The following is a 21,620-nucleotide window of genomic DNA, read 5'->3' as shown; positions in this document are numbered from 1 at the left end:
TAACGGACTGCAGTCTTTTCACCAATAGCCGACCGCCAACCGGTCAACTGTTTATGGGTTTTTTGTTGCAAGAAAAGAAAACCAAAAAGAAACGATCCTTTAGCGATCTTCAACTAGAACCAAATGATCTTTGGTCTTAGGAATTACGTATAGTTTGGCTGTGGGTGCGTCGGTTCGGAATTATGATGCTGTTTAGCGATGCCTAGGTCCAGTCAGTATGGCTTTGTCGCTGGAAATTTTGTTTCTTGGAATTTAAACGCTCGTGCAGAGCGGAAAAACAAATAAATGAAGCTAATTCCCACGCGGTAGCGCAAAAAAAACGAAGCTTAACTACAATGGGTGAATCATTATTTAGAGCAGAACGAGACTCGCTATTTGCAGAGCAGGCAGATAAATAAGCAAACAAGATGAAGCTAAAATCAATGAACATTGTGAGCAATTGTGGAGAATGGAACAGCGATAGAAAACCAACACACTTAAGTACCTGCTGGTTACGAATCAATCTCTTTCATTTAGTGATATTTGCTCGATAGGGAATATTATTTACTTTTCCTCAATTACTATTTTTCATGGCTATTTGCATACTATTCGTGACTATTCGCGAATAAATTTTTTAATAGAAAATATCGCCGTTCAACGCTTAGCAATGCTGAAACACAATTTCAATTGATTATACGGCGGTAATTTAAAACAGTTTAAACAAAAAAATTTTTATGGTTTGTTTTGTATGAAGAAGTCTTCTTTAAGAGTATTGAAAATTTTACAATTCGTATTTAATTCTAATTTAATTCAAACTCGAACTGGAACCGAAGCGACCTGCAAATTTTTTTTAAAAAATTAGCAAGATCGCACAGGAACATCGTCAAACATAGATACAAATTTGCATAGAAAAGAAAATCTTCCTGCTGTATATTTATTATTATACAAGAACGGTCAGGAGGAGGTTATTATAGTAAAAATAAAACAAATTATTTGAACACAATCTTTTCCCGAGTTACGCGGTATTCGAGATAAATACTAAGATAAATAAAATAAAATGGATGGTGTATGGAGATCAAAGTTTATTTATAAATGTGCTTCGTAATATGTAAATAAGTATACAATCCTCTAAAACGATTGTTCAACGTTATTCGACTTTCGTGGATTTCCTCCGGAAAATTACTGGTTTTTAAATTTAAAAGTTAAATTCGACGAACCCTGCATCACGCTTCATGTCTGTAACAATGGTATGTCAATATGGAAATAATGGGCGTAAAATACTGAAACGATTAAAAAATCCTTTTTTTTATTTTATTTTAAAATTTTTTGGTATTAGTTGTATATAAATTAGAACATTAAAATAAAGTATGTTAAATAATTTATTTTACAGTCAGCCATATTTCTTTCCTAATGTCCGTTGGACCGCGCGTAGTGATTTGTTTATTTTCTTCATTATCTACCAAAGTGTCCACACAAGCAAAACAGTTCGTGTTGATTTCGCTAACAGAAGGCGGACAGTAATCGTAGGAGAAAAGTGTGATGATGCGCTAGAGTGTGGTGGGAAAAGATATTAGTTTCACACAAAATACGCCTCCAAAAGAAAAAAAAACAAGCCATACGAAATCGGAAGAAAAACGACACGTAAAAAGCTGCAACATCGTACAGCTTCTTGGTTCCACCGTTGGTGTTTTGTGTGAAATTTTTATTATTTCGTGTGCACCCGACACCAGATTAAACAGCACCCACCACCACCGTCCATCGCCAAAAACCCACCCTTTGCGCGTGGCGTAGCGTGCGTGCGTGCGTGCTTTCGTGTCATGCGTACGAACCGAACGTTAGTGTCGTGTCTCGTCCATCGTTCATCGACGTCCCCGCAAGAGAAAGTCTGTTGCTTTGGAACGAAAAAAGTATTCTCGATGGACGTTTCGTTTGCTACGAGCTGAAGCTTGACCATCGGGCACAGGCGCACCATTTTAGCGCCTCAACAAGTGCGTATACGGGTTGCTGTAAAACCAAAACAATCGAAAACAGTGGCTGGACAGTGCAGTAGTTGCGCACCGTTTCTTTTTTAGGTGAGCTCATACTTTTACAACTCCCATTCCGCGTGGAGACAGAACATTCTTGCAAGTAGCAGGGAACTAGCAATGGAAGGGGCAAGATTCGTGACATCAGCATCAAAGCAGCAAGTGCGCGAGAAGAACGTTACCTTATTTGAGTAATAATTCCCTTGCGTATAGTTTCGTGTGTTGGTGCGTATAAAACGTCAATATCCATTTGCTAAAAAAAGGGGGCAGTTTCTGAAGAAAAGCATCTGCATGCATGGTTAAACTCGATTCGGAAACCGAAAGTGCTCACCATATGCCGGCGAGTTAATTCAATTTAATCCCTATTATTAAATTAGGGCCGCCCACGAGTGTTGATGTGCCATGTGCGTGTGTATGGTGCCCTTAAGTTTAAATTTCGTATCTGCCCCGAGAAGTGGATGATTAAGTGGCCGCACCTAAATCCCAGAATAAAACATAGCGCGCGCGTAACGCACATTATCAACTGGTCGCTAAACGATGGCAGGTGGTTGGATGACTACCTGCTCAAGGTCGAATTTTAAATGGGTCTCGTGTTGTGCTTCTTTCGAATCCATCGGAACCGAAAACTTCATTCCCTAGCGGTGGTTAGAGGGTGGTTTTGCTTTGAAAGAAGCTGAATTCGCCCATCGAATACTTTCACTCCTATATCGATTAGTACTTGCTGCTTTTGAGCCACCGTTCGTCTGCTAGCCAGCACCAAATGATTGGACAAAAAATGTTTTCGCAAACATTATTGATTTCTCTTAACCCTTTTTTGCTTTGTCCTTTTCATCCCTCTCCCCCAGCAGCAGATCGATCCAGCCGCTCACCATTTGGAAGCATATCATCATCGGCTAACCGTACCGGATTGAGTTGTGTATTATTAGAACGGCAGTAAAACATGAGTGAATTCACACAAACTGCTACCGTGACGCAGCAGCAAACTGTCGTCCAGCCGTACATACGGTACGACCCGGAGTACGTGCGGACCATCCCGGGCATCGTGAAGATTGTTTGCATCGTGCTCAATCTCATCGGGTTCATCTGCATCGAGATTTCGTACTTCAGCTACCGGCCACAGGGTTCCTTCTTCAACACGATCGCGATGCTAGGGTTTTGGTTTAGCGGCATCATGCTCGTCTTTTACTTGTTTCATGTTTGTGAAAAGTTTCACAAAATCCCTTGGTTAAAAATAGAACTGTACTTCTGTGCCGCCTGGGCGGCACTGTACATGATAGCGTCCTCGGTGGCGGCTGCAACCAGCATCGAAGCATTTCAGGCAGCAGCGGTAAGATACGATCAGCTCCATACTTCCAATAATGAGCTGTAAATTAATGGATTATTTTTTATATTGTTATCTTGCAGTTTTTCGGGTACTGTGCCATGATCGGGTACGGTGTGGATGCATTTCTCAAGTTCAAAAGTGTCCGTGCGGGTGAAATCGCACAAGGATCCCGAACCGTCCATGTGCAACAGCAGCAGCAAACGGTTTCAACGTTAACTGCATAAAACAATGCAATTCGTAGCAGCAAAGTCTTAACAATTTCTCCCCATTTTAGTCGTTTTTGTTTTTGGTACGGAGGGACAATCCATTTCAAAACCAAGTGCAAAAGCTTAGCAACACCTTAGCCCAGTATGATTTTGTTGTTGTAGATTTTAACAGTCTTTTTACCCGTGTAACGTGTAAACTGTTGTTGTTTCAGTATCTTTTTTCTTCGCGCCCCGTACCCGAAATCACGATCGTCACCGTCTTGTGACATAGTTTAGGAACAATTCTCGTTGTTCCAATTGTTTGTTCATAATAGCACTTAATAATGTTTAAGGGTAAAGCAAACCCGGTTTTAACCGCCTATAATCTAAACGATGCGAACCACCTCAACCGTAAACTGAATCGCCTTACTACACAACGATAAAAAAAAAGGATAGCTTTACAAAAGGGTGCGCTCGTGTATTTTTATCAAAACGAAAGCGAACTCGCACGGAATTCTCTTACCGAATCTAGTGTCACCGTGTTCGATGTACACGCGAGCACAATTTTTAACAACAAATGAAACTCATTTTATTGGCCAGAGTGTGCATTATTTTGATATTTGCGTAGTTGTGTGAATCGATGTGCTTACAACCCGTTCGGAAGGGATGATCTAGAGTTATTTGTGGAAATCACGCTGTAGAAAACCAGTTTTTCCGAATACACTTTACACCGAAGTTTACCCAGTGAAGATAAGGGATTCAATTGGTTGTTTGTATTAATTTAAAATGAAAGAAACAAAGATCGTACCTAGATGATTTGTTTGTTGCTGAATTTTACCGATTGTTTTCAAATCTCTGTAATATTGGAGTACTGAACTCGATGGTATATATGTTTTGTATCCTCTGTTTGACAGCAGTCAGCTGTCCGTTGTTGGTTGTTATTGGGTGAAGTATGTTGACAAACTTTGGCGGATTTGGGATTTTTCCGTCGTAACACAGCATACGATTGGCCTTGGATTTTTGGAAAACGATTCGGAATGTACATTTTCTTCACAAAATGGTATGTTTGCTATTAGTCGTCCAAAACGTGTTCATGTTTTCCTCTAATCGTATTTCAAATTTCAGTACGTGCCGAAGTACGGTTCCACCAAGCATGCTGCTATTGCGCCGGATGATCAGTTCGTCCGAAGTGGCGACTGCTCTAAGGCCCTTCTACTTTGCCGTCCATCCGGATCTGTTCGGACGCTATCCGCAACAACGGCAAGTGAATGAAGATTCGCTAAAGCTGCTCAGTGCTCATCTGGAATCATTGCTCAGCCAGAAACGTATACTTCCCTCAACGCCGCGGACGCTTCCATTTTACATACGTGCATCGAACGCACCACAAGATCGGGGCACCTTTAATCTCGTGAAGGTACCGCTAGAACGTACCATCGATACCAAGCTGGTGCTACGGCGTATTCTCGAATCCTGTAACCTACCGACGGAATACGTCGATAAGATGCCTACAACTAAAAATAGCTCACCAAACCCAACAGCATCCAGCACTTACGAGGAAAGCTTTCAGCAGCAGCAGCAGCAGCAGCAATATCAGCAATCATTTTACTACCGCAAACGATCGGAGCATAATTTCGGCAGGGACGACGATGACAACCAAGACGATTCTCCATTCGAGAAGGAGTTTGATTTGTTTCAGTTTCGGATTAAGAAAGTGCGCGAAAACGAAACACTGAAGTAGGTTTACCATTTTCAACAGCGATCGCATTATGTAATGCTGTCGATCTTTCTATTTGCCACAGGAAATGGCTTCGGAAGCAAGTCGTCACGGCAACGGTACGTACGAAAGCCGTTCAGGAGCTCCAGGAAGAGGTTGAAAAGCTTCGGGAGGATGTGACGAAACGGTTGGGATTGCGTGAGATCATTTACGACTGTGGCTGGAACGTGGAACATTTTCGCGGTTGCTTGAAAAGTCTGGAAAAGCTGGCCGAATTGCATCCGGGTGCGTTGGATGGGTTGAAGGATCGAACGCTTGTGTTTGCCGCATTCACCGGTGTTAGCCTTGAAGGGCACGTGATGCTTTTTACCGGCGATGTACAGAGGAACTGGTTGGAAGTGAGTACGGCAAGATGTTATTAGTTCGATGAATCGTTTTTTTCACTCCGAACTATTTTTCGTTTTAGCTTATTAAGACGATCGATAAACACGACAGCTACCTGAGCAAATTACCTGCGTACGAGTACGCATTGTCCCAAGTGCTGCGCAACATTCGTATCGGACGGCGAAAGTTTATGCCAAAAGCACAAGCCATGGCGTACGCTTCACATCTGCGCAAAATAACGACCGCACTGTTGGATTATCTCGGTAAATCCAAGTTTCCAAAGTCGTGGCCCACCGATCTTTCACAGTTTGAGCTGGTGGTCGAATCGGAAGCTGGCCCACTGATGGTAAGTCCCACCGGACAGCTAATCGTACCGGCAACCTGTCCCGGTTCGTTGCTGGTAGATTTTCTCTCCAACCATCTGGCGGAAGCGCTCGAAAAGCAAAGTTCGTACGATCGGCATAAACATGTCGAGCGAGATTTGCACGCACGCTGCGTGGCACAGTTTCGGTTGCTGTCGCTTACGAAGGACGATTCCGTCACACCGGATCGAATGATCGAGTGTCTCGAGAAGCTGTTGGCGCAAGGCGTGAAGGATGGGCTAGAACTGGCCGATTTGAATCTTACCATTACGACGTACTACTCCGTGCTGACGGATGGGACGGTGTGCATACCGTGGGATTGGAAGCAATAGAGGGAAGATATCGTGTAAGAGTCAATTGAGAATTGAAAGTCAATTTTTGCGGGTTAACCAACATCCGGTGTGCCATGTACGATACGATTTTTAGGTAGGAAAGTTTTCCGAAAAACAAAAAAACGCGGGTTTAGCATGTAACGATTAGGTATAGGACGGTTGCGTGGAATGGCAAAGACAATAAAGAAACAGATCAGAAGACATGAAACTATACAATCAAAAACAATTTATATATTTGTCATTGTTATCGTGCTCCATACACCATGATGATACGCTACCACGGGGAGCTCGTTTATTTAGAGTTTGTTTTTGGTTTACAGAAGAAAACTAATCCAGATAGGACTCCGAAGTGTACGGACGGTCGTATGCATCGGGGTTTGGTTGCTCATACACCGGTGACAGTGCCTTGCCACGGTGATTGAAGGTGTAAAACGAGGGAATGTTTGATAGTGTTTCCCACGATTTGGCCTGCAAATCGACCGCAGCACGGATTTCCTTGAAATCACCGACCACTTGCAGTATGTTGTAGATGATATAAATTAAGCTAGCAATCGCTTGAAATATGATCTATTTTGTAGTGGAATGAAAGCAAAAGATATACATTAGAGAAATATCTGCTAATAGAAGAGGAGAGAAACAATTCTTACATCGATCGGTAGCTGGGAGAATTCCTGTTCCGTGATCCGAAGATATGCCCGGTCTGTGTAAAGAGAAGGAAAAGAGGAGATGAAACGTGGCAGTATATGCCTATCTTTGATCGGAGGAACACTTACGCTGGGCGGCAGAATAAGCCGCATGCAGCAGGGACAGAAATCCAATTACAATTTGAATTTTATTAAAAATTGCCATGATGGTTGCGGCTGCACGGATGTGAAAAGTTCGGGCTTGTTTACCACTGCACAAACGTCAGGAAAGTGGGTCGGTTGTCGGTCTCGTAAATGATATTTTGTGAGAAGAAACTTTGTGGATATTTTATGTTTCGGTAAAGTTATGTAAATATTGATAGTTGTATAATTAGAGAATAAAATCATAAAAAAGTGGAGCAAACGTCGAAAAAAAATAATTACAAACAAATATTAGTGGAGGTTTTTTTGCTACAAAATTAATTGTTTTAACGATGAATTAGAAAAACTCCGGTACAATTTTGTTTAAAATAAATTCTAACATTTTGATTTTAGACTGCAAAGGGTATTTAAATCCCTAAAAATCTCCAAAAGCGATTGTAAATTAATAAAAAAAATATTTGAAGTTGTACGTTGACGTGTACACGCTACTTCAGGCAACAAAACTCAGTCGAGTACCACATTCGAGCAGCTTTCGAGCGTCGAGCACAAGTGCCCGACCGTACGCAGTATAGAATTGTTGGCGAATCGAGAAAGAAGCAAAGGAGAGAAAAAGTTCCAAGTGAAAAAAAATATATTTCCCAGCGAAAATTATAACCGAGCAAAAGAAGCGGAATCATTAAAAAGGTATTATAAAGTGCACAGAAAGTGCAGGATGCTAGTTTGCAATACAGTAGATGGATGAAATTACGCTAAAACACGTTTTTTCCTTCGACAAAAAAATGGACGACTTCATCATCGGTCGCTTCTCGGCTTCGCTTTGTAAATGGCAGCCGTCATTGTACGTTTTTGAGGCACAGAGTTTTTGGACAAAGTGCGACGTAACGCTTGAGGTTTTTAGGGCTTTTTGTCACCGGCGAAGGTCATTTAAACACGGGGTTTATCTGCCCTTTGGTGTGTAGATTTAGTTGATAAAATAGTAGAAAGATGGTGAATTTTTGGCTGGGTTCACATTGTGTGTTACCCAAGAGAAAGTTCCGCTACCTGTGGTAAGTTCATCATGGTGGACGAAGTATGGAACGATGGTGATGATGCATGGTGGCTTGGGTGTTGCTTTGCGATTGAAATTACACCCTTGTAGGTCGTATTTTAACCTCGTTCGTAAGCGAACAATCATTCATAAATACATGGGCATAGTTTTGCAGCATACGAGAACTTTAATTTTCGCGGAAGATTGCCACCAAAGGATCGGTAGGGCGTGAAAAGGGTGCTAAGGGAATAAGCAGAGGAAGGATCGCTGTGACGTGGTAATCGTAGGTTTTTACGACGGGTAGTTTCTTCCTGAAACATTTTCGTTGCTAGAACATTTTGCTAGTTGATAGTTCAACAAGGACACAAGCAGGCTTTTAATGAAGTTTGGTAACAAAAAGTTCAGCATCCATGTTGGCTTGGCAACACACTCTTGAAGATGAGTGAATATACATAACCTCACTTTTGGTTACGGCACAGAAGAGGAAGCATTTGGAAGGATAAAAAAAGGGAATATTTATCGCAAAATTAAAATAATAGAATTTTATTGGAAAATTATGTTGGTATTTTTATTTAAATACTGCTTTTTTTTAAATTACACAAATTACAGTTTTCTCTATCTTTGTTCAAATGTGAGGTTGTGTTAGCTGCTTCACAATCTCGTATGTGTGGCGTTGACTTTGTTCCGTTGTACATAGCACACATTCATAGGTGGATGAAATAAAAAAAAGGAAACAAGAAAAAAAACAGTTGAATCGCGAATTTAAACAAAATAGTGGGTCAGAAAAGAGGGGGTATTTCCTCCCTTTTGCGGCGGAACTCGCGAAGCTTTCTCGCGGAATGATGCGACACAACCATCATTGCAATGGCCGAAACCATATGCACACACACACACGCAAACGCATAAACACGGCCACTATCTAACGCCGCCGCGTCCGTTTTGGCAAAATTCGAATCTGCCATTAATAAGGCGAAAGAAAGAAAAAAATGATGGAAGAATTTATGCGCCACCCCGAAAACGAACGCGTTGCACTTTTCACTTTTTTACACACTTCACAAAAGATGAAGGAAGGAAGGTTCATTGATGCGAGCTGAGTTTATTATGATTATTAATTTTAAAATATATTGAATGTAATTCTACTCGTTATTGGAACTCAGTCCAAAAGTGAAAGCGTCTGTATTTTTTATAGTCGAAAAATGGTTGTGACTCTTATCGCATTTAGTCGTTAGGGCAAACAGCGTTTCTTTACAGCGAAACATTATCATATTAACGATAGACTTATACTGTGCTTTATCTTTCATTTGTAGCGAATTATCCTGAAAACGGTAAATACGAATCAAGTGAATTCTGACACAGAAAACTCACGTCCCTCTGAAGGATAACGAAGCATCCCGGATCAAAAGCGAAGAAACCAAGCGCGAACGAGACGAGCTAGTTGAAGGAAGAAATAAAAAATCCACCACCCGACCGCTTAAAGCGAGCGTGAGTGTGCCCACGTGTGTGTAAGTGCGCGAAAACATTTCGATTAGGGCAGAGAGAGGAAATTATCATTTGTCCAAGAAAAAAAGCACCACACGTTTGTCGTCATACCCTTGTGGCCCTCGCGGTGGTATATCAATACCCGTGTGCAGTTCGCGCCTCCTTCCCTACATATACTAACACGTCGGAAATTTTTTCGACCAACATCCTTGGTGCTATAGCAAAGCTTCCGCCTAAATGTGCAACTCGAACTAAAGGAGTTTCCTTTAGCTGTTTTGTGCTATTTTTCTTCCAGTTCGGTGAAAAGTTTTCCGCTACGGAACGATTCTTCTACAGCGGAAGAATTCCAAATAACTATCATTACAGTGCAATTTTTGTACAGAACAAACACACACGCGGAAACACAATCAGAGATAGTTCTTCACAAAACAATCGTAAAGCGTGAGGAAGTAGTGCTATAATCGTGTGTGTGTGTTGTGTTTGGTAAATTGTTACGTGCGCGAGGTGGTGAGAAAACAAAACTTTAAAATACGTTAAACCCGCAACGTGAACATACAGGCTTTGATAAATAACTTTCCGCGAAGAACACAAAAAGCGAAAGAAGAGCAACACGTACAGCTGCTAGTGAATAAACGGTGAGAATACAAGACTTTTTAATTTATTACGCTACTAAGAAGCGCTCGATGTGTGGCGAAACCGTTCTAAAGGTGAACACAAAAGGGATTGGTTTCAAACGAAGGTGAAGAAAAGGGAGAACGCCGCGGCTAGAGAAAGGAATAATACCAGCAGTCATAATTCCTACAAACAAGATACGTATACACAAGGAAAGAAGAAAGGCATTCACAATTAATCGTAGCGATTACTGTGGCCCTTTTCGGCGTATCCTTAGCATTGCATCGACAGCGGCGGCGGCGGCGACGACGGTGGCAACACCGTGAAGAAGCGAAGACGGTACAAAGCAAGCTAGCAGATGATAGCACCGCTTAGCTAACGACAGGCAAACACAGTGATTAAGATTACAGCAAACAAAAAATTGTGAATACTAGATTTGTAGTGATTTAGCGCATAAGTTGTGAATGGATAAGGTGGAAAACTAATTTTAAGTGTAAAGCCAACTCGTACATCAAGAAGAGCAATCCGTAGCAAGCGGAGTAAAAGAGAAAGAGAAGAGAAAGACGCCAATACTCATCTTACTAAAAGAACCATCACCTTCACCTCCAGCACAGGTGGTTAATGTGTAAAAATTACTGTAAACTATTGCTACTGGAGCGGCAGATCGTCAGTCGTTTTGGTTTATACTTTTTAAACTGAAATCAACCAACAAACACCGCGTAAATTAGTCTATTTGTATAGAAAAGAAGCAGCAAAACGGTAACAGTGTGTGAGGTGCACAAATAGGAGAATTTCTATTGTTCAAAAGCTAAATTTAGTGAGTGGGAAGAGCAAAAATCAACCTATCAGCGTCATGATGACTGAAACGTTGAATTCGAATAATCATCTCAGCCAGAAAGGGTAAGTGTGTGTGTGTGTGTTGCATTATAATTTGTCTTTTAAGAATTTTTGGATAATAATACGTGAACAATATTGTTTTTTTCCAGCGAGAACAACAAAGTTGGTGACATGGGATGGAAGGCCAAACTTAAAATACCGCCCAAAGATACTAGAGTTAAGACTAGTGTGAGTATATTGATTGACAAGAGAATATCTTGTGTTCGGAAGGATCAATGTTTGTAATGGGTGCTTTATTTTCTCCCCCCATTAGGATGTTACTGATACCCGAGGAAACGAGTTTGAGGAGTTCTGCCTGAAACGGCCACTGCTGATGGGCATCTTCGAGAAGGGTTGGGAGAAACCGTCCCCAATCCAGGAGGCGGCCATCCCGATCGCCCTGGTCGGTAAGGACATATTGGCGCGAGCGAAGAACGGTACCGGCAAGACGGGCGCGTACAGCATCCCTGTACTGGAGCAGGTCGACCCGACCAAGGACTACATTCAGGCACTGATCATAGTGCCGACGCGCGAGCTGGCCCTGCAGACGTCACAGATCTGCATCGAGCTGGCGAAGCACATGCACATTCGCGTCATGGTGACGACCGGTGGAACGAACCTGAAGGATGATATCATGAGAATTTATCAGAAAGGTAAGTTTCTGTTGTTTTTTGTAACGGAAAATAGAATACTCGATTATTATTGATTGTCGCAGCCAATTCTGATTCTCCCATGAGTGTTAATTTATCAATTCGCTTTTCTTTTCCATGACGACTCGTCCTTCTCTTGCGTGCATCAAACCACCCAACAGTTCAAGTGATCATTGCCACGCCCGGTCGTATACTCGATCTCATGGACAAAGAGGTGGCCAACATGTCCCAGTGCCGGATGCTAGTATTAGACGAGGCGGATAAGCTGCTGTCGCAGGACTTTAAAGGCATGCTGGATCATGTCATAATGAGATTGCCAAAAGAGCGCCAGATACTGCTGTTCTCCGCGACATTCCCACTGAGCGTGAAGAACTTCATGGAGAAGCATCTGCGCGATCCGTACGAAATCAATCTGATGGAGGAGCTGACGCTAAAGGGTGTCACGCAGTACTACGCGTTCGTGCAGGAGCGCCAGAAGGTGCACTGTCTGAATACGCTCTTCTCGAAGCTGCAGATCAACCAGTCGATCATCTTCTGCAATTCGACGCAGCGTGTCGAACTGTTGGCGAAAAAGATTACCGAGCTGGGTTACTGCTGCTACTACATCCATGCCCGTATGCAGCAGGCCCACCGAAACCGTGTGTTTCACGACTTCCGATCGGGTCTGTGCCGAAATTTGGTGTGCTCCGATCTCTTCACTCGTGGTATCGACGTACAGGCTGTGAACGTTGTAATTAATTTTGATTTCCCTAAGATGGCAGAAACCTACCTGCACAGAATCGGTAGATCCGGACGTTTCGGACATTTGGGTAAGTACATGCGAATGATTTGTTTTTTTTTTTTATATATTTTACAGAGATTTTTATAGATGAATGAACAGCGCAAGTGACACGATAAGATTATCAGACATTAGAAAAAAATGCACATAATAACGCAATTGAGATAGCATATCTGATAGCGCCAGTACGGCGGTCTAAATGTAAATATTCGTGCGATCGAATTTCATTGATATCGTCGTACTGGTTTCATGTTAACATGTGCTTTAAGCGTGCTGTCATCTACTGTGATTGATTGTGTTCGTAGTCGCAAGTGTTGTTCTTTCACCTAAATATCCTTGCATCATTTGTTTTATAATTTTGATACAGGAATTGTTTGTGGGATTGTAAACTTTCCATCGAGTTATCCTTTTGGGGCTTCATCAATCTCTCTCTATTGTATACGAGAAGCTCAGTTCTCACAAATGTTTAAATGTATAAAACGATTTTAATTGCTGTGTATGACCTCCGCAGGTATCGCCATCAATCTAATCACCTATGAGGATCGTTTCGATCTTCACCGCATTGAAAAGGAGCTGGGCACGGAAATTAAGCCCATCCCGAAAGTGATCGATCCGGCATTGTACGTACCGCGACCGGATGATCCGAACAGCGCGCAAGAGGAGCAAAACGTTAGTAAATAAGTAAGAAAGGTGGGCGGGCTTGCGGAGGCGGGGGAGGAGTGTGTGTGATATAGAGTTTGTATAGCGCGGGAAAAGAGGGTAAGTTGTCGGCGAAAAATCAGGAAATCAGAATGGCAAATGTATAAAATATGATTAAAGAGCAGATGCAATACTACGGATGATGGGAGAGTGTGCCGGGGCTAGATTATGGGAGAAAACCCGGTGAACGGAGAAGAGAAATGAAGTGTACAAAATTGATTAGAATCAGCAGCCAAATAACATAAACAGCCGAGAAAATTTTTGATGAGTAACAACACACTAATTTAAAAGTTTCATGCATTTGTGTGAAACATGAAGTTGAGGACATTTTACACAATCTATCTGAATGGTAACGTCGTAACGTCTATGATGGCAACTTTGAATGTAGCCTTAGCCTAGGTCATCATTATTGTCCTCCTTCGCTCCTTCAAATAGAACAAAACGTTGGAAAAATAAGCCAAGAATTATTATCAAGCACACACAGCAACGAACCAAACACTAAACTCGATAGTATATTTTCACTGTTCAATAATTTGATCGATGCGCGAAAACGTGCTCTATATTGATTGCCTGCTTGTGTGCGTCGGAAGAAAAAAGATTTAATCTTTTTTACGATAAAAGTCCTGAACGATTCATTCTTGTTCTGAATGTGAAAAAATCTTCGGGTAGATTACATCGGGCTCTGTCGTATGTTGTGCACTCTACTATAAATGGACAACATTCGTTCAATTGTATACTTCCTGCACTGTACCACTCGAGAGCTGTGTATGTGTGCGTGCGATAATCAGGTTTGATTTCTTCCATGCGATGGACAAGAACGTATGCGAGGCTGATAAAAGAATAGTGCGCATTAATGGAGAACGAATAATGGGTTCAAGTTAACCAACCGGCGCTTGTGTTAAATCCGATTGCGTTTAACGTAGACAATCGATCCTTTAATTTTCGGCTTTTTGTATGTGTCGTGTAACATAAGCGAATGACTGCGATATTGATTTTTATACCGATCGACCTTTTCTATCGATGTTTGGCGTAAAAATAGGCTCGTTTGACCAGAATATCGCAACGTACTGTAGCCAAACATTCTTCCGCGAATGTTAGCAAACTCTTCAAATTAGCGAAACCACATACATTAATCCTACATCCAACAGCATTATCTCTTCTCCGGCTGGGTAATACATTGTCTTTGATTTCTCCTGCATTTGGCACACTCGAGATCATTAATCATTATCGTACATTATCAGCAAAACAAACAAGAAACATGTGAAGGCTGGGAAGCGTTCAGACAAGACAGAAAGGTTAATGTTTTCGCGCTGAAAAGATCAGCGGAAAGTATCGGAAACAGAAGAGTTGTATAAGCTATACGCTCTGGTGCACAATGAAGAACTAGGTGCATCACACAGGGAGATTGGAAAATAAGAACAGAGGAAGGTTTTTTAATTTTAGCACGTGATGAAAAGTGAAGGAGAGAACGAGAGACAGCGAGGGCAGGAAAGATGTAAGATTACGTTAATGTGCTGTTGTCACAAAATTACATTTGAATGCATTGGTAGGAGGGGAAAAGGATAAATTCCAAAAAACAAATACAAAACACAAGCACAGTGGAGGGTGAAGTAAAATTGAAGTTTGTTTGATAAGATTATGTTTTGGATCGATACGATAAGAGGGGTTGGAACACTCTGTAGAATAGTTTGTGGAAGTGAGTATAGGGTACTTTCTTCCAACCTGTGTTGACGCTTTTTGTTTGTATTATGATAATTGCTTTTGATTTTCGTATCGCACGTGTAATATACACGGCGACAAAAACAAGAAGTTGGGTTAATTTCCTTCCTAATTCGGGAATGTGTGACTGTGTTGTATGTGTGTGTGTGTGTGTTTGTATGTGTGGAAAAACAAACAAAAAACTGTGGGAAAGCTTATCTGCTAGCGTTACTACTGCGTAGCACGCGCCAGCGGAATCTGTTCTGCGGAATGTATGATTGCGGGTTAAGACATGGGTGGCGTGTGTGAGATTCGACAGAGGATATAATAGGGATACAACTATCAAAAAGGGAGGTGTAGTATGGCTTTCACCCAAGCACAATGAAGATCCACACAACAGATTTATCGTTGTTTTTGTTTTCTAGTATCGGTTTAAAAACAAATCTTAACTTTTGGTAGAAGTGGGATACAAAAGACTCGAACGCGAGACTACATGAAACAAAATAATGGAGAAAACGCAAGTTTTGAAAATGCACTGGAAGAAGAGCGTATGAAATGAAGAAGAAAAAACAAGCTAACAAACGTGGACATATGAAACTGGGACAGCCGGAACACATAATTGTACATATAAAGTAGGCTAATCTAGCGATTACAAACTGTAAAATACAGAAGTCAGAAAACAACAGTGGGCAAAACAAAGAAGCGATAAGAAATGCCACTACAGCAGAGATAAAGGGAATGAGACAGACTGAAGCAAATTGGGGTTCGAAGGATTTAATCGATAGAAAATGAACAATTTGATGGTTAGGTGGGTTGGGAAAGGATTGATACAAAAACTGATCAAAACATCATCATTGTTTTGTAATGCCACAACATCATCGTTGTTGTGTCTGTTGGGAAATTATTTTTGGTCGAAAATTTCTAACGAATTCCAAGGAAACAAACATTTCCTGTGTGGGAAATGTTTCATGGATATTGTTATTTTATTTCTCGCTGGAGTAGGATTAAACTGGATAGAGTTTCATTGATGTAATGGGACATTTAATGCAACTTTAAAGCGCACGGTGTATCGGAGAAGGAATGTTAATTGCAAGAATGAACTAACGCCAGAATGAAAATTCTTAAACTGTTCTTAGGGATGTGTGAACCAGTGGTAACACACGAACAGACAAACGCAACACGGTTACGATCTGTCCTGGCTCTTGATTTAGCTAGTCATACAGCATACGCAATGAGTATCTGAGCAATCAATGAACATCAAAATGTCACTCTGATTAAAATCGTTCATCGCGTCTTATTTTCGCGCATCACACAGGAACAGAGAACAAAGTTGATCAGAGAACGTGATTTTTAAGTTGTTCTTAGACATCCGTTCCATATGCTTTTGAAGAGACACATGACAGGGCAGGGTTTAGACAGGTTTGCGAGAATAGAGACTGACAGCGTCAAGCGCCAAGTAAAAGTGTTTGGAAACATGTTCCGGAAACATCCTCGCAGAGGTGGCCTTCCTTCCCGAAAGCGTGCTGTTTAAGGGTGCCGCAAATCAATCAAATATCTTTGCAGCTTTTCTTGCCAGTTGAGACATTGGAATTGTAGGTGGGGATTAGACATTGGGATGCAGAAAAGTGAGTATTAAGCTAACTTACTTCTCGTGCACTACAACCGCTTCACGGTCTTGGCCTAGTGCAGGAATCCTCTAAACCTCTAGGGTTAAGCTAAATCAGGGATATAAAAAGGAGAAAAAGAAATACGAAGAACCATATTGGAGGAAGAGCGAAGAAAATACGTGACAAATGTTGTTGCATTAAAGTAGTCATGGCAAACATACGCGACCCGCGAGTTTCTTCAATCTGGCTCGCAAAGGAGTAAGGAGCAATGTTGTACCAATTGAACCGGAAATCTGATTATATGATTAGAAAACCGGATGTCATACGGGCTTGCATTCAAATCGACCCGCGAGAAAGGTTTCTACAAGCAAACCCTAGTCTGCGAACCAAAATGAGTTTGAAATCACTGCTTTACAGCTTCTGAAATTTTGTAGAGAAATGAATAGTTCTCTTGCAGTTCTCGTGTGAGATAAAGAGTTCACTTTACTACACGTATTTTTCCCCCGCAGATTGGATTGGAGACAGAGACACATAAGTAGGAAATTAATTTAGAATAATCGAGAATAGAAATGAATGCGTTGAAGGTTGGTCAAGAATGAATGGAGATGTGTTACGAATGGATATTTGATGCGAACGTGAATTGATACGATCGGATGAGTATGTTTGTTGTGGCCAACGGTAGAGTGAACGTAGTGTTTTAACGAATGAAAATGTATGAACGGGGCGGGCATGAATGTGTTTACTTTTAACGGTTAGAACAATGGAACAAAACAAACGAGAAGGTTGCAGATAATCAATGGATTTCGAAGCATATTTCCAAAATCCCGCCGTATTAGACTGTGCCATGCTTTTTTTTCGTAACACGTCGGTCGGGAAGATAAATATTCCTACAAATCTTGTAACGTTACGTGTTCGTTCGTGAGAAGTAGTCAAAATTTCCATCAACAAACCACTGCTCTTCAACGAAGTTATCGTATTAAAATCAATCGAAAAGTGAACAAAAACGTACAAAAAAGGAATCTTCGGTTGGATCAATTTATCTTCTACCAAAAACGGAAAACATCATTACTTGCTTGTTGTGGCCTAGTCGAGAAAATTAAGATTGTAAGAAACAGAAAAGTTACAAACAATTGCTTTGCCATTCTAAAGGCGCTAAATCCGGCACACGGATAGCTTCATAAGGGATAGCAAATTTTTAAATGAAGGATCTTCATAGCTCCTTCATGCTCGATAGGATTTCCTGTTGCTTTTTGTGGTATCCTATCCGTTTGGTGGTGAATTGGTGGTGTTAGGTATTAACCTCTGGTAATGAAGTATGGTAAAAACACATTTACATTGACATACGAACACGCACGATGGAATGAGAGAACACGAAGAAGAACAAACAACAGCAGCAACAATTACTTCAACGTACCTGCATTTTACACGAAGACAATTAAGAAACGAGGACACATGTCTCTGGAATCATACGCGAGAAAGGAAGCAAAAGTCCAGAACAAGTTTTGTGTGCTGTAGCGGAATAAAACATTTTTGGAATTAAGCAACCGTTCATTTATCTCGCATGGGTTGTTTGGGGGGAGAAACATAGGTAAAAAAAAATCAAAAATAAGTTAAATCAAACATTGAACATAATGGGTGCAATAAACGTAACAAAACAACCATTATTCGATGTCCGTCAAAAATCTTCCAATAGGTTCAGGCAGGCCACATGATCGCTCCATTACGATCTAGTTAGTAAAAGAAGGGGGTTTATAATGTTTGATAATAGCAGTAAATTTTTCATTCTTTTCCGCCATGTTAATTCTTTTGAATAATGCAGCATACATTGAGTTTTGGTGCGCGTTTAGTTGCTTCTTCTTGTTGGGCCCTTCTACAACCGTCAACGCACGATTAATCCCGCGCGCAATAACGGGTTTTGTAGTTACGCGCCCATGCATGAAAACCAACCACTCTCTATGGATCGGCTACAGTATGTTTTTACCACCTACTGTTATGGGTTATTACAAAAGTGTCTTTCAGTGATTAATTATAAACCGTAAGCATAGTTACCGAAACACAAACAAGGCGACTAAAATTAGCAACAACAAAAAAAACAGTGATAAATGTGAGTTCCGTACCATATTACAACAGACATACGACGAACCAAGTAACATTCACGCCAACTTAAAGAATAAACAAATCGAAGATTCCCCACAAGTCGAAGCTATTTTTTCCTTAACGTAGGTCAAACTTTCCCCGATGCTGTTCTCGTACATTTGTTTGGTTCTGTAACCGGGCCTAGAGAACTGTGATGAAGCAGTGACGAATAAGTTCCATTCCGTCCTAAATTGCATGAACCTTGTGTTTAGAATCTGGATAATCGCCTTGTTTTCCATTATATATTCCAGTGTTCTAATGCGATTAAGGCGTAGAAAGCTTATTGGTTGTCAGATTAACGATTCCGTTTCAGGTTGAAACCATTTTCCTGCATAAATCTGTAAAAACAAGTCTGAAAATTAAATTGCATTCGATTCAATCTCGTTTCATTGAAGTCCACAAACAGCATCATTTGAAAACGTTCGTATTAATTTTATCATAAAGAGAACAGCAACATGGGAAAGCATTGAAGATCGGTTTGACCTATAAGAAGATAGCAGTTTTTAAGTAGCTTTGATTTGTGTGTGCGTGCATAAGAAAGAAGGGTAGTAGCAGTAGCGGAACTAACCATTCATTCCCACGTGAAGACGAAATGAACTGAACGAGAACAATAACATCGAAAAAGATACATCTCACAATTCCATCTTATGTGTGTATGTGGGGCTACTACTAATACTGTGGGAAAATAATGTACAAAAGGGGTGTAAAGGGGGGGACATACGCTGCCAAACCCCACAGTGGTGTGGCGTTTGTGTCCCGGGGCGGTATGGTGTCCTCGGAGTGAGCGATTTTCTTACTCTAAATCTACTCCTATTGGTGTTAAGTAGCAAATGGAAGCACGAGTTTTTACAATACCATCCAATCATATTGTCGTACAAAAGAAAAAAGCAAACACAAGAAATAACATTCAATTGCGAGAAAGAGGCGTGTGCGTATAGTATATTTGTGTTTAAAATTAGACAAAAAGTAAACTAAAAACAAGACGAACGTATGTCGCAGGATCGAAGTAAAAATCGTTTTAATTGCTAGCAAACAAAAAGAAACAACAGAAAAAAAAAATCCATAACACATGCACCCACATCAAAGTAACAATCAACCGATATCTAATGAGTGAGTGATAAGAAACAAAGAGCAGGGAAAAAGAGCAAAACACAATGTGTGGAAGATGTACTTGCGGAACACTGAAGACGAGCGGCGCGCGCATGTTAAATGCAACAGAAATCAATCATGTTTTTTCAGTGGAAATAGTTTTAAAAACCAACGTGGCTAAATAATCATCCATTAATTGCAGGGGGTGGGAGAGACAAAACAGCAAACCAATTTGTGGCCATTATCCAACAGCAAAAATCATTCACGTAAAACGATCACCCATATATAGAATGAAGCTTTGAATTTCTTGGACGGGAAGACAAACGACGATAAATGTGAGAACGGTACCTGAAATTTGTAACGTTAACGTAGGAATAGGTTTAGAAACGATTTTAACTCACGAAGAGGGAAAGAGAGAGAAAGCAAAAGTAAACCAACAACTGGAAAAAACAACCCGAAAACAATGGAAAAAGTATATGGGCAAAACAAAAAAACAATTAAAAGAAACAAAAAAAACAGCCCAAAAGAACAAACAACAAAAAAGATACATCAAAAAGGGAAATAAAACTGCTATCGAATAACACCCTACAAAAATACAGCATTTTAATTTAAAAGTGCATCAATGATGATATTTTTTTGTTTAATTTTTGTATTTGTATGTTTTGCAGGTTTTTGGGGAAAAAAGAAAAATTATTATGGCAACTTGCAAAATTTATTATAGCAAAACAATTATGGCAAAGGATCGTGCAGTACTGATGAATAGCGTTGTGCTTTTGTTTGATGGAAAGCTTTTCGGGATTACATTTTTGCAGGGTTCGTTGTCTCATCAAAACGTTCTTGAAAGAAAGCTTTCGTTTGCTGAAAAGCTCTATAATAAGGAAAGGATTTCAGTGGAGCGTAGTAGTAAGAGTAGTTGGAGTTTCTACCGCTCAAGTTCAAAATTGAAATCCCAAAAAAGGGTGAATGCAACTTGCAGCAATTTCAGTGCTCCAAAATGGCGTAATTTAAAAAAGAAACACAAACTTCATGAGTGTGAAACTGTTTTTATTTCGATGCAAAAGAGATTGATTCTACTAAAATCGAGTAGAACTTTGCTTAATTCAATTTAATTGAATTTTATCTTTGCCTTCTTCAGGTTCCTCAGTAGAGAATTTTTATGTTTTTTTGACTTCTTTTTTATATTAAATAATTCTATGGTCGAGATTGAAACCGATCAATCTTTCGTCACATACCACCACTGCCAGCGCTCTACATCATCGAGCTGTTTTTTTCCAATGAAGCGGCGAGTTTTCTAACCTTTCGTAGCAGCACAACGCTCAACCAGCTCCAAAATGGGAAGTAAGAGTATTCAACGTTATAAGTTTCCTGTTTTTCCCCACCCGTCCGCTGTTCCGCTGTTGTTGCCTTGCTATTGGAAAGGTAACGCGCAAAGCAAGTGTAGTCTCCGTGTGTTCATTATTCAAATTTCGTTCGGATCGAGACGACGCTCATAAATAGCTGAAAGAAGTAAATCGGATTGGCACCACCGTCCCCCCCGGGTTTGGGCCACCACCACCGCATCAACATCATCATCATCATGTTCCAGCATGAAGAACATCGAGCATGGGATGGAACAAAAATAACAGAAACGGCAAAAAGCAAATTCGTGCGAGTATCCTTAAAGGATTGGTTGCATTTTTGCATATGTAGTACTGTGTGTACATGAAAGCAAAACATAAATTCGTGACTTATGTATGCGCATTTTTTCTTCAACGTTGTGTTTTTCTTTGTGTGTGTGTGCGTGTTTTGCGAAGAAAAGGCCTCGTCTGTTAGCAGTTGAGTGGACTAGAATTATGAATCCTTTTGATATGGCTACTTGGTGAAAGCTTTCTACTTTTTTG

General features: G+C 40.7%; 4 protein-coding genes across 10 annotated transcripts; 3 read left to right on the top strand and 1 right to left on the bottom strand.

Moving 5' to 3' along the window:
• The first annotated feature begins 1,405 nt into the window (after positions 1 to 1,405).
• On the top strand, positions 1,406 to 4,275 carry LOC125762515 (CKLF-like MARVEL transmembrane domain-containing protein 4). 5 transcript variants are annotated; one of them, XM_049424682.1, is made up of 3 exons: positions 1,406 to 1,967; positions 2,852 to 3,330; positions 3,408 to 4,275. In XM_049424682.1, exons 2-3 carry the CDS (start codon positions 2,944 to 2,946, stop codon positions 3,549 to 3,551), a joined length of 531 nt encoding a protein of 176 aa, XP_049280639.1. In that variant the 5' UTR covers positions 1,406 to 1,967; positions 2,852 to 2,943; the 3' UTR covers positions 3,552 to 4,275. The 5 variants fall into 5 exon arrangements, with proteins under 5 accessions (XP_049280639.1, XP_049280637.1, XP_049280636.1 ...); XM_049424680.1 differs by having other exon boundaries at positions 1,406 to 2,051; XM_049424679.1 differs by having other exon boundaries at positions 1,406 to 2,051; positions 2,849 to 3,330.
• A 177-nt stretch (positions 4,276 to 4,452) lies between these two features.
• Positions 4,453 to 6,512, top strand: LOC125762509 (T-cell activation inhibitor, mitochondrial). The gene is made up of 4 exons (XM_049424669.1): positions 4,453 to 4,572; positions 4,638 to 5,246; positions 5,312 to 5,624; positions 5,693 to 6,512. Exons 1-4 carry the CDS (start codon positions 4,550 to 4,552, stop codon positions 6,302 to 6,304), a joined length of 1,557 nt encoding a protein of 518 aa, XP_049280626.1. The 5' UTR covers positions 4,453 to 4,549; the 3' UTR covers positions 6,305 to 6,512.
• Position 6,513: 1 nt separating this feature from the next.
• LOC125762516 (ER membrane protein complex subunit 5) lies at positions 6,514 to 7,229 on the bottom strand. Its single transcript, XM_049424684.1, has 3 exons — positions 7,078 to 7,229; positions 6,952 to 7,004; positions 6,514 to 6,871 (listed from the first exon to the last, which is right to left on the bottom strand). Exons 1-3 carry the CDS (start codon positions 7,151 to 7,153, stop codon positions 6,632 to 6,634), a joined length of 369 nt encoding a protein of 122 aa, XP_049280641.1. The 5' UTR covers positions 7,154 to 7,229; the 3' UTR covers positions 6,514 to 6,631.
• Positions 7,230 to 7,624: 395 nt separating this feature from the next.
• Positions 7,625 to 20,334, top strand: LOC125762512 (ATP-dependent RNA helicase me31b). Of its 3 annotated transcripts, none has more exons than XM_049424673.1 (7): positions 7,625 to 7,773; positions 9,424 to 9,441; positions 10,936 to 11,107; positions 11,194 to 11,272; positions 11,358 to 11,736; positions 11,895 to 12,542; positions 13,023 to 20,334. In XM_049424673.1, exons 3-7 carry the CDS (start codon positions 11,061 to 11,063, stop codon positions 13,190 to 13,192), a joined length of 1,323 nt encoding a protein of 440 aa, XP_049280630.1. In that variant the 5' UTR covers positions 7,625 to 7,773; positions 9,424 to 9,441; positions 10,936 to 11,060; the 3' UTR covers positions 13,193 to 20,334. The 3 variants fall into 3 exon arrangements, with proteins under 3 accessions (XP_049280630.1, XP_049280629.1, XP_049280628.1); XM_049424672.1 differs by having other exon boundaries at positions 9,424 to 9,618; XM_049424671.1 differs by having other exon boundaries at positions 9,424 to 11,107.
• Positions 20,335 to 21,620: the final 1,286 nt, after the last annotated feature.

The sequence above is a fragment of the Anopheles funestus genome, chromosome 2RL (assembly GCF_943734845.2).
Source record: "Anopheles funestus chromosome 2RL, idAnoFuneDA-416_04, whole genome shotgun sequence".
NCBI classification, from domain to species: Eukaryota; Metazoa; Arthropoda; class Insecta; order Diptera; family Culicidae; genus Anopheles; species Anopheles funestus.
The sequence above is the reverse complement of the archived record's forward strand: the minus strand, read 5'-3'. Positions and strand labels throughout refer to the sequence as shown.